We start from the raw sequence: 12,167 nt of genomic DNA, 5'->3' as shown, positions 1-12,167 counted from the left end.
TCACACAGTACAGTAAAGGGCTTCCTGGGCATCAGGAATTCAGGAAGTTGAGACAAGTCCTATTTTCCCCTCCACTGAGGACTCTGATAAAATGGTGACTAAGGAAATCTCAGCATATCCAAGAAGCCAGCCACACAGACTTGTGGCACTGACCTTTGTACAAGATTTTATGGGCTTGAGACTTTATTTTCTGAACAGAATATTCAGTCCCCTCAGTGCTCCATGTGCTTTTTCAACTCCAGCCTTTGTATATTTGTATCCCTCTGTCTGGAATGCCCTTTCCTTTTTATCCTTCAGTATCCTGCCAGAAGCCTGCCAGAAGCCTGCCCTGACTCCCCATACCTGAGTCAGTTGCCTTCTCTGGCTCCTCGTGTCTGATCCCAGCCTGGAGCACACTGTACAGCACTGCCCACTCCTCATGTGTCTCACCCATGGGACTAAGGGCAGGCACAACACTGAGCTAGGTGAAAGCAGGGACCATGAGAAGGTCTGCTGGATGGATGGAAGGATGGATGATACTGGGCTGTGCTCTGTGAAAATGCCAGCATTGCACCAAATGCTGCAGATACCCACTTTCTGCTGCAGCTTACAGTCCATGAGCAACCGCCAAGGACCAGGGACTGGTGGTAGTAAAGTATCCTTCTAGAGTTCTAAAACTTTTGGGACCATATAGCTGAGCCCTCCAGGGCTGGTCAGGGGCTTCTTGGACCTTGACTTCTCAGCCCATGGAGTCAGTTCAGCTCAATAAAGAAAATGTCAATCAGGTCAGAGCCCACCCCAAGAGCTGGTGAGCATGTCTGGATTTCCCACTATGTAGTGAGTCATTTATCTGATAGTCCTCATTGTGACTTGGTCTTCCCATCTGCAGCTTTGAGAAGTAAACGCCCCAAGAAGGCGAGCTGGCTGCCTTCCCAATGTCCTCCCCAGAGTGGCTTTCCTTGGTGAATTCACTGTGCTCCGTAGCTGAGCCCCTGCTTTCATGATGCAGAACCTTAATTTGATTGAGATGCCAGGAGTGGGTTGTTCCGGTGAGACAGCCTCATAACTGACCCAGCTCAAGGAGGCTGCCAGCAAAACTGGATTTCGAGCTCAGGAACTTAGTGAGAATGCTCTGCCTGACTGGGGGCTCACTCTCACTGCTCCCCAGAGAGCACCTAGAGCCTGTGGGTGGTTGATGAGTGTTTCCAGGACTCAGATAGCTAGTGGTGCTTCTGTAGAGTATAAACTCTTTTTGCGGGGCTACAGTGCCTGGGCCTAAGTGCCTCCACCCAGTATTTGAACCAGCCTTAGCCAGGCCTGCCCCTGACCCCTTTTCTGTTTCCTGGGCTGAGCAGCCCCCTTGGTCTGATAAGCGTATCCCTTATCCATCTCTTTAGTCCTCTGACTATGCCAAATGCAATGCAGGGAGCCTTATATGCCCAAGTGATACTGCCCCCATTTTAAAGATGGGTAAGTGGAGGTTCAGAGAGGTGGGGTATGCTCAACCTTGCATAGCTTATAAATGAAGGAGAAGGGATTTGAACTGAGGAACTTCCCTGCAATGACTTTGCACATCACTGTCCTCATCTCGAGAGTGGTCATGTTTACAGTTTAGCACAAATGCCATTTATTGTTATTTCAGCAGATCTCACCTCCCTCAGTGGTCAGCAATTGTTTGGCTCATATCCCATGGCTGCAGAGGGCTGCTGTTGTTTCTCCTTGTTTCCCAAGGAGGGAAACCACAGCCATGACTCCGAAGGCCAAGGGCCCAGAGCCCCCCTGCTATCACTGGGCTGGCAGAAACCTATAGGTGTCTATAGTGCTTCTCGCCTCAGGTGTTACTGAGCAGTGACAAGAGGCATCCCAGTGGGGATGCCAACACCCAGCTCCTGTCCCACCCTCAATACCTTCCTCAGTCCTGCAGCCCCCTGAATCCCGTCTGGCTGTTTGCTCCACTAACACTTCTTCACTCAGTGGCTAACCCCTGATGCCTGCTGTCTCTGAAACAAAGTCAGTCACCAGTACTTCTCACAGAAACCTTCCCACTGTTCACCCCAGGGCACCACCATGACTCCCTGATAGGCCCACAGTACCCACTTGGGCTTCAGTGGGTGAGTGTGACACCCTGGCTACCACTGTGACATCACAGAGATGCCAGCCACCCTAGGAGTGCACACAGCCCTTTGCTGAGCCCTTTCTCCCTGAGCCTTGGTTTCTTTCTCTTCCCAGCAGCTCAACACCTGCTCCCCTCTGCCACCTCTCCTTTTCTCTGGACATTAGTTGGTGGGATCAGGGAAGACAGTGCAGGGCCTAGTGAGCGGTGGGGCCAGCTGTGCGTCTCTGTACTCAGTCTGGCAGTAGAGAGCCACAGTGCTCATATGGTCAGATAGGTCATTGTCTTCATGTCACGAGGGCTGAGGTACCTGTCCAGGCTGGTCCGTGGGCTCTGCCTTTCTCCCTCTCCCTGCAACCTCGTGATGCAGTCAGAAGTGGAGGTGAGCAGGTCAGGGCCTGGGGTCAGGATCTTAGAGGTGGAGTGGGAGGAGCCTGCATCCCTCCACCCCTCTCATCCTGGGCACTGTGCTCAGCGCTTCTGCCCTTCCATCTTCTCCACACCCCAGGAGAAAAGATAAGCAAAATGCTATGTGGCCATGGTCACACAGGAGAAGCAGAGCACCCAGGCCCTGGGGCCCAGGAGGCTTCACTCCCAGAGCTGCCAGAGCACTGGCCCCTGGAAGGTATGGAAGCAGCTGTTGCCATGGGCCAGGGCCTGAGTATGTGGTTCCCAAGGAAACTGGGCCAGATGTCTGACTGTCAGGTGTGACTCCTGAGGGTTCTGCTTTCTCACTGGGAAAGGCCCTTCCAGGCGGCCAGCTTCTGGGGTGCTCTGTGTTGCACCAGGAGACTATATACCCCAACTGGCCCAGGGCCTGCCCTACAGTATATTGAGCCAGAGCCTGGCCAAGGTCATGGTGCTGTCTGTGATCCAGGACCCCTCCCTAGCCTGCCCGTCAGGCCTCTTCCCTGACCTGCCTCTTGTTTCCTACAGAGTTAGTCCTCTCACTTCTGGAGAAGATGCAGACACAGGAGATCCTGAAGATGCTGCGGCTGCCCGAGCTCGGTGACTTGGGCCAGTTTTTCCACAGCCTTTCAGCCACCACCCTCGTGAGTGTGGGTGCACTGGCCGCCATCCTTGCCTACTGGTTTGCTCACCGTCCAAAGGCCTTGCAACCACCTTGCAACCTCCTGATGCAGTCAGAAGAAGTAGAGGTGAGCTGGGGGAGAGGGAGGGAGGGGAGAAGTTGGGCTGTGGAAAGTAGTGGGCAGACGACAGGCATCTTGAAGGTAGAAGCCAAACTTGTGGCTCATTTGACCCCAAGTGGCCCAGAGAATCTGTTTCCCTTGGCAGCCGGTTAACAGGCTCTGCAGCAGCCTTGGGCAGGGCTCCTACTGATGTTCCTCCTGCTTCTTCCGGGACCTGCCTTGGGCAGAGCCCAACCTCAGACTTACTCTGGGCCTCTGGTTTGCTGCTTTTCAGAATGGGGTCTTGGCTCATTGGTGCCTCAAGAGAAGCCTAAGCAGGTTCTCAAGAGGCTGCCAGGTAAATTCCCTCCCAAACTCTCCTTGTGCTCAGTGCTGGTCTGGTGCTGGGACACAGAGCTGAGCCCACCCCAGCACTCTGCATTTACATCAAATGCTCTCGGAGTACACAGACTCACAGGTAGAGCTACCCAGGGGAAGAAGGTACAATGGCCCAGCAGACAGGGGTGTTCCAGGCTATGCCCAGAAGGACTGGCGAGATGTGTTTCTTTATTAAGCTTATGGAATTTATTTTGCTTTTTTTCTAAACTTTAACTCTGTTCATTTTGAATAGATAATGTATTCACACAGTTCCAAAGAAACAAAAGGACGTATACTGAAAAGCTTCTACCTTCTTCCCCTGGTCTCCCAGTTCTCCCCTGAGGTGACCTTTGTTAATGGTTCTGTCCTAGCCATGAGCAAATGTATAGATCTCCCCCTGCACCAAATGATATAATGCTACATACACTGTTGTGCACCTTGCTTTTTGCTCTTAACAGTGCATCTTGGTGATCATAAGCACGGCAATGTTTTGCCAGATAGGGGAGGGTGCAGATCAAAGTAGGGGCTGGGACCTTACGGGCATTTTTCCAGCAGAAGAAATGATGTGGCAAAAGTGCTGGTGTGTGATAAAACACACAGGAATTTGGGAAAAGGTGACTCGTGTGGGTGCTGGGCAGTGGAGAGAGGCTGAAGATGGGCATGCACAGTGGTGATGGGAATGGCCTTTGGTGACCGGCAGTCCTGGGTTGGAAGGCTGGCTGTGCCTCTGTGAGCTTCAGTCCTTGGCTGTTTCTTAACTTTCCGAGCCTGTTTCCTTGGTTGTAAAGTGGGTAATAAAAAGAGCACTTGCATCCTAAAGTGTGGTAAGGATTTGGTGGGATGATGCAGAGAAAATACTAAGACTAGTTAGTTTTGGTTAAGCTTATACTTACAACTCACCTGGAGAGGTCAGCAAGGACAGAGCCCCATGAACTGGGAAGGGACCCTAAGGGTGGGCCATGGATTTATTTTGGCTTTTCAGTAGGGAGAGATGCGGCCAATTTTTGCTGTAGAGGGTGGCTGTGGTGGAGGCAGGCATGAGGGGGCAACTGTGGGCATCTGGGTCAGAGGTGACAGTGGTCTGGATGGGGTCAGGATGGTGAGAGGGATGGCCCTGGATCAGTGTGTAGGGGTCGTAGAGTGAGTCACCCCGTGGGTCTAGCTGAGAGCCCCTCCCTTGCTGCCTCGTTCCCCAGGAGCATAGGAAGCCAGAGTGGCTGCAATAGACAGAAGAGAGAGTGGTAGGAAGTGAGGCAACAGAGATGAGAGGGGCCCGGATCATATAGGGTGTAAAGCTACACAACTACACCAATTGTCTGGTTAGGGCTATTGCTGGCCTCCTGCCATCGTAGCCAATTATATTGTTAAAGCAGTTCATAACTAAAGCCAAAATGTTTCATTATTTTAGTTATACTAAGTTTCCATTTGTATTGTCATGGCTAGGGCTCAGACCCTTCAAACCCCCTGTACAGACTGGGTCACCAGACCCCTTACATGCCAGGGTGGGTAATAGACCCCTCACACGCAGGTGCATGTTAGGTGATTAGGAAAGATCCCGGGAGCCATTGGCAGATGACACGAGTTCAGTCCTCAGCCGTAGCAGCAGTGGCGGTGGCCTCTTGGGGCACCCTGGGGGTACTGGCAGGGGGCACTGGCAGCAACCACTGGCAGCAACAGCCTCCAGCAGCAGTAGCGACCTCCCCGTGGTCCCCCAGGGCCATCCTGGGGATAGAGGGGCTGGGTGGATCAGAGCCACTCGTCCTTTATCCTTAAGTTCATAACCCAGGACACCTGGGCACACATATGCAATTACATTAGACAATAGCCAAGAAACACCTGGGCACACGTGCATATTTACATCAAATGCTCGGCAAGATTCTGAACACCTGAGGGGCCCTGATCATTTTCCTTTACTTTCCCTACATAGGGCCTGGCAGCTTTTACTCCAGGTGCTACATGTTGAGAAACATAATTGAGATCATTTCACTCCTCCCAGCTTAAAGCCTTCCCCTTGCTCCCATTGCCTTCAACCTAAAGTCCAGACTCCTTGCTTTGATCTGCAGCCTCTCTGGCCTCCTCTCCCCTCACCCACCCCGTTACCATCTAGAGCTCCGTGAATTGCCTAGAGTTCCCCAAGTGCCCCATGATTTGTACTTGCCGTTGCCTGTGCTCAGACTACCACTCCGTACTCCTCATTCTGTCTGGGAAACCCCTGTGCATCCTTCACAACCCAGCTCGGCAGCCACTCCCCAGCACACATGCCTGCTTGAGCCTCTTCTGTCCCTGGCACACAGTGTTCTGCTACATTCTGTCTGTCGCCCTGGTGCTCACCAGGTCTGATTGTATGAACATATGCCCCCATCTTCCCACACAGGTCTTACATGGGCCTGGTTCTCAGGAAGCACTGACCAAACAGAACTTTCCAATCCAAAACAGTTGACAGCTGCCAGTGGTTTTGAGTTTGGCTGTTTTCTTTGTGGTTCTCGCAGACATTTTTCCTTAGACCCCATGGTCCAAGAGGTGGTGGGCCCTGGGCCAGCCCAGGGAAGCCCAAAGAGTGCCCAGACAAGAGGAGGGGCTGTGGTTCTGGAGAGTTTTGAGTTTGAGGACCCTGGGGAGGGGTGGCAGAGTAGAAGGGGAGGAGGCAGGAGAAGAAGCCCAGCTCCTCTCCCCAGCCCCAGCACAGAGGTTGTCTACAGTCTTCCCACTCTGGATCAGCACCACTGAGGGCCCAGGAACTCAATGCCCTGCCCTGCACCCCCAGTGCCATTAACATAACTCAGCCTCCTAGGCCTCTGTTCCTAGGAAAGTACCTACAGCACAGTCCTCAAACAAATTCACATTATTATGTGAATAATGGATGGCAACCTTCTTAGCTGAAGACTATACCCAGATTATTCTTAATGGGATGATGGGATGGGGGACACCTTGGCAGGCTGATCTTCATGCCAACAGAAAGCCTGACTCTAGCCAACATACCCTACTCCATTGTATGAATGAACCATGGAGGAGTATAAACAGTAACTGAAGATTCTGGACATTGTATGTATGCTGACCTGGTGTGTGAATGTTGTGTGTGTATGGAACACTGGTATACTGGGCCTATGTGCATGAGCCAACTATGTTTGAGTGTGCATATGTGCAGGTCGCATGTGTACAGTCCAGGTGTGTATAGGCCATGTGTGTGAGTGTACACAGCGCATACCAGCCCTAACTGTGTGGAGCATGTGTTCATCCAAGCCGTGTACAGTCCAGTATATGCTGGGGCCTTCTCCTGACACCCCTGCCTGCCTCAGCCAGCTTCTCTGACCTGTGCTTGGCTCTTAGGACAGTGGCGGGGCCCGGCGATCTGTGATTGGGGGTGGCCCTCAACTCCTTACCCACTACTACGATGATGCCCGGACCATGTACCAGGTGTTCCGCCGTGGGCTTAGCATCTCAGGTGAGAAGGGCAGTGGGGGTGTGGAGGGGCTCTGGCAGGGGCTGAGCAGGTGCAAGGGAGTGTAAGCAAGCATGGTACCAGGGACATGCAAGTGAGCAATGCTCAGGTTCAGCAGGAGAAGCCACTGCTGGCCCTCCTCCCACCAGTCAGAGAGGCAGCTGCATTATGTGGCATGGGCTGACTTTGGCTTTGTTCCATCCCTTGGGACTGCCTGATCTTAGGCCATCTCTTAGCCCATACTCTATGCCCACCATTGGCAACCCCTGGTGAGCCTTGAGCTGCCAGACCACTGGCTGGCATGGTTCTGAACCTGGGCCTCTGAAATGTCTTGTTACCCCCAGGCTATTAGACAGAGCCAGCCTGCCACCTCCTCCCAGTCCATGTCCTTTTGAGCGTGCAGGAGAAACCATTATACAAATCATGGTGGAAACTGATCCCCATTCCTGGGCCTCTCTGATCCCTGGCGAACTGCAATGCTTGTGTGCTTTAGGCCCTTTAGTGCTTCAACAAGTTAGCCAGATAGCTGGGGGGCAGGGGGCAGTTCACTTGGCCCATGGACACCCCACAGTATGGGATGTACATCCAGGTGCCTTACGGACAGGTGCAGGTGGCACACCCACCCTTCCCTCCTCCCTGGCACAAGATCTGCTCATTTCTTTGCAGGGAATGGGCCCTGTCTTGGCTTCAGGAAGCCCAAACAGCCTTACCAGTGGCTGTCCTACCAGGAGGTGAGTGATAGAGGACAGGCCCACCCTATCCCCTCATATACACCTGGCACTTGGGATGGGGAGATTGTGGGCACCCTGCTGGGTCTTGAAGGGTCTTTTTTTTCTATGCCTGGCCTGTCTGCCAAACTCCCAGTAGTAGCCTTGAGGGGCTTCCAGCATACCTGTGTAGGGAGTCACAGAGGGCTCTCTGACCTGAAGGAATCCCACCTGGGGATCTCCCTCCCCTGCTGAGGAGTCCTAGTTTTCCCATCACTTCCCCACATCTGTGTGCAGGTGGCCGACAGGGCTGAATTTCTGGGGTCCGGACTTCTCCAGCACAATTGTAAAGCATGTACAGATCAGTTTATTGGTGTTTTTGCACAAAATCGGCCAGAGGTGAGCATCTGCCTTTACAGGTTTTTACAGGTATCGGTGGAGTAGGGATTGGGTGCCACAGAACAGACCTGCTCCCACAGTTTTGGGGCCCAGGGCAAGAGAAAAATTGGAGACCCTTGAATCATGCCACCATATACCTTCCCACCCCTGGCTCTGCCCAGTGGACACCCCAGCAAAGCTCCATCCACACTCCTCCCAGCTCTACAAAGAGCTGCCTGTTGAGCCAAGGGGGAGAAAAGACTTGGGGAAGAGGCCTATGCGGGCTCTGGAAGTGGGCTTGGGGCTGTTTGGATGTAAAATCCAGGAGTTACAGGATTCCCTGGGGCAAGTATGGTCTAAAAGGCTTTGGGTGAGCAGGCACAACCCGTTAGCCTTGTGGACTCCTTGCTACATGCAGAGGGTCAGGCATAAGGCCTGGAACAGGGAGTCTGGCCACTTGGGCCTAAGGGCAGTACACCCCTCTTATTTCCTCTACCCCCACCCCTTACCCACACACCCTGCCCCGTGTGTCTCCATAGTGGATCATTGCAGAGCTGGCCTGTTACACGTATTCCATGGTGGTGGTCCCGCTGTATGACACCCTGGGCCCTGGGGCTATCCGCTACATCATCAATACAGGTGAGCCTGCCACCACCCCCTCCCTCCATTGGCAGCCAGCTTCCAGCCCTCAGCCTCTCAGGTTATACTAACTGTCTGACACTTATAAGAGGCACTTTTCCCAGAGAAGACTAGGGGCTTACACTTTGGTCCTGAGTTGGCTGCCTGTTTCCCAGCTGTGCCCAGTTGGACTTCACCTGAAGGCTCTTTCCACAGGGCTGGGCTGCCAAGAAGGAGACTCTGCACCAGCTTTCACCCAGGCCGCAGCCCTCTGAGGTTCATGGAAGCTTGGCATAGATGCTGGGGGGCGGGAAATACCTCAAGCAGACCTGGGATGATGGAGGTTGAGCCAGGATCAAAGGAGAGCTTGGAATCTGCCCTGGGAGGTTCCCTGGCCTTCTGCCCAGGACCTACTGCACATTCCTGTATACACAACACATGCCCACGTGGCCTGTCTTACACATCTGTTGACACACAAGCTGTGGCACACACAGCCCATGGTGTGGCTGCCTGGCACATGCTTCTCACAGTCACAGCCTGTGCCCACACTGCCTGACTCTCCTTGATGGTCCCTGCAGCGGACATCAGCACCGTGATCGTGGATAAACCTCAGAAGGCTGTGCTTCTGCTAGAGCACATGGAGAGGAAGGAGACTCCAGGGCTCAAGCTGATCATCCTCATGGAACCGTTCGAGGAAGCCCTGAAAGAGAGAGGGCAGAAGTGCGGGGTGGTCATTAAGTCCATGCAGGCTGTGGAGGTGAGGGTCTGCTTCCGGGCTATTCATTGGGCCACAGTTGGCTGGCCACTGAGTCAGAGATGCCCTGGGGTGGCTGCTTTGAGCCATTAGGGTGTATCAGTGTTGAGACAAGGCAGGCTCTTGCAAGGGCTGGTGGTATGGGTGGTGGGGTTGGTGCCCACAGGCATCCTCTAGGAGAAGGCTCTGTGGCTTGCACAGTTAACGGCAATAGGCACCAACAGGTGGATGGTGGGGCCGGCCTGCCCCAGAGGTACTCACAAAGTCTCTGGAGCTTTCTCATTTACAGCTAGCACAGCCTGTCTGTGCCTGAGGACTGTAGACATGAAGTCCAGGAGTCTTGGAAAGGTTCTTTCAAATGTAGCCCAGATACCAGCTGCCAGCAGAACTGCTTTTTCTGTGCTTGGCTTCCCCAGAGACATCAGGTTGATGGCAGGGGCAATAGAGGACCATCTTGGCCTCCAGGACTCCAGGCCCTGCTCAGTAGCAGCCAGCCCCAGGATGTCCTACTGGATCTAGGCCCCTGGACCCTGCAGTTCTCCTCCTGCCTCCTTGTCTGCTGCTCACTGTACCCGTAATGCCTGTGTACTTCTACCCCTCCGTGGCTTTAGTGGCTACACCTACGTTGGCAACCCCTACCTACCCTCCAGCACTCGCTGCTCATCTGGATGCCCAGTCCACAGAGCCATTCTGTCCTGAGCAAGTGCCCAGATGCCCATGAGCACCTTAAGCCTACAAGTCCAAAACTCTAAGTGCCATCTGCTCCGTTGGCCTCAGGCTCCCTGTCTGTAATGTGTGGGTGGGCCTAGGACCTCAAGGCACCCTCCCTCTCTCCCAGGACCCTCAGGCCTAGATGCATGTCTTTTGAGAGACCACTGCAGTGGTCCACATCTGCAGGGAATCCTGAACTCTGGGCTTGGTGCAGGAGCAAGGCCTGCTGTGCTGAGTTTATTTTGATTTTTTTTTTTTAATTGAGCACTTTTGAGCATTTAAAACCATATTTCCTTCTTTCAGGACTGTGGCCAAGAAAATCACCATGTTCCTGTGGTAAGCTCAACTGCCAGCAGGTCTTTATTAAGCAAGATGGTATGTAGGGCCTGTCTTCACAGAGCCCTTCAATGTGCACAGGGGTCAGTATGAGGCCAGACAAGCATCTTCCTGTTGTTAATAAGCAACTCCTGTGAGCTACTGAGGACATGCCCACTTGGGCACCCAGGACTCTGGGCTGAGGGCCCAGGGAAGGACCTGGAACAGGAGTCAGATACTTGGGATGGAGAAGAAAAGGGCAACCAATCATGACCACCCTTGGTCTCCAGTAACTTTTTCTTTGGGAAGTCTTATTTTTTCCCTTTGAAGGTAGTGAAATCTCCAGAGGACGGGATGGATGGAGCAGCAACAGAACTAGAAGTGTTCCCCTGGGCCAAATGGCCTTGTGGCATCTGCTTTGTTCATCTTTGCTTGGTGAATTTTTCTGTGTATCATTCCATATGATGCCTGGGGGCAGCTGCCCCTTGGGATGGGCCACATGGGGTTTTCAGCTTTCTAGCAAGGCCTCTGGCCTCCAGGCTGCCCTCCATCCCAGTCCTTCCCACTCCCTTCTCCACCCTGGTGAGCTTTCTCACACACAGGCCTGAGCTGGTTGCACCTCTGCTTCCTAAGACCCTTTACCCGGTAGCCCCTGGTGTTTGCCCACCTCCTGCACACCAGGCTTCAGCCTTAGAGAACTGTCCTCCGATCCCTCAGTGTGCCCTTGTCTCTGTACCTCTGTGCCTGTGCTCAGGTTAGTTCCTCTCCCCAGAATGCCCACCCTCACTTCATCTGGAGAAATCTTGCTTGCCCTCCCATTTCAACTCAAGTGTCACCTCCTCATGGAAGCCACCCTTTCTATGTGCAAGTGGACTCGGGCTTCTCCTGGTGACCCTAGGACTGTGGGCCCAGTGCTAGAGCAATGGCCTGATACAGAGCAGTCTTGGTGACACAGAACTCAATTCCTGAGCTGCATGTTGTGTTGCCAAGCCTAACCCCGGATATATGGGAGAAAATGGGAAGGAAAGAGAGAAGTGGGTGGTATCCCCTAGAAAGGTGAGATCTTTGGTAGAGGTGTGGATGTGGCCACTACAGCCCAATCCAATCTAGGAAAATTCAACTCAGATTCGACTGGGGTGGGGGCTTGGCACACAGTGGGACCAGATGTGAGGTTGGTGGGATGGATTGGCATCTGTGTCCCAGTGAGATTTTCTCAGCTTCTTTTCCCTTTTCCTGGGAGCTAACCTGCCCACCTTTCCAATTGCAGCATACAGGGGCATACATATATGCTCAACACGTACCCACACTCATGCACAACACACACAGGAGGCTGGCTGGTGGAGGGCCTAGGCATCTTGGGTCCTGGATGGGCACACTGGGTCTCCCTAACACATGTGTCTTCTCGCCCCTGCAGCCCCCAGAGCCTGATGACCTCTCCATTGTGTGTTTCACAAGTGGCACAACAGGTAAGCAGAGGCACCCAGATCATCAGCCATGTCCACCTGCACCCTTCCTCGGCAGCTCAGCAGGTGACTGCCGGGGTCCCTGGCGCCGTCTGTGAAATGGGCTGGGTCTTGTCCTGTGCCTGGCTTCAGATGTTGGATCCCTCCTGCTGCTCCCAGTGCCTAGCATCAGGCAGCACAGC

The 12,167-nt window shown here is 53.5% G+C and overlaps 1 protein-coding gene across 2 annotated transcripts in view; it reads left to right on the top strand.

Moving 5' to 3' along the window:
* ACSL6 (acyl-CoA synthetase long chain family member 6) overlaps positions 1-12,167 on the top strand; it is a 57,594-nt gene that overhangs the window by 13,724 nt on the left and 31,703 nt on the right. For both annotated transcript variants that reach the window (XM_063084185.1, XM_063084191.1), the window contains exons 2-9: positions 3,029-3,249; positions 6,928-7,042; positions 7,706-7,770; positions 8,044-8,145; positions 8,664-8,763; positions 9,321-9,499; positions 10,511-10,543; positions 11,937-11,988. In XM_063084185.1, the coding sequence (XP_062940255.1) occupies positions 3,029-3,249; positions 6,928-7,042; positions 7,706-7,770; positions 8,044-8,145; positions 8,664-8,763; positions 9,321-9,499; positions 10,511-10,543; positions 11,937-11,988 (867 nt within the window). The remainder of the gene's footprint in view (positions 1-3,028; positions 3,250-6,927; positions 7,043-7,705; positions 7,771-8,043; positions 8,146-8,663; positions 8,764-9,320; positions 9,500-10,510; positions 10,544-11,936; positions 11,989-12,167) is intronic.

This window comes from Cynocephalus volans, chromosome 2 (genome assembly GCF_027409185.1).
Source record: "Cynocephalus volans isolate mCynVol1 chromosome 2, mCynVol1.pri, whole genome shotgun sequence".
Taxonomy (NCBI): Eukaryota; Metazoa; Chordata; class Mammalia; order Dermoptera; family Cynocephalidae; genus Cynocephalus; species Cynocephalus volans.
Note: the sequence above shows the minus strand (reverse complement) of the source record. Positions and strands in the feature narration are given on the sequence as shown.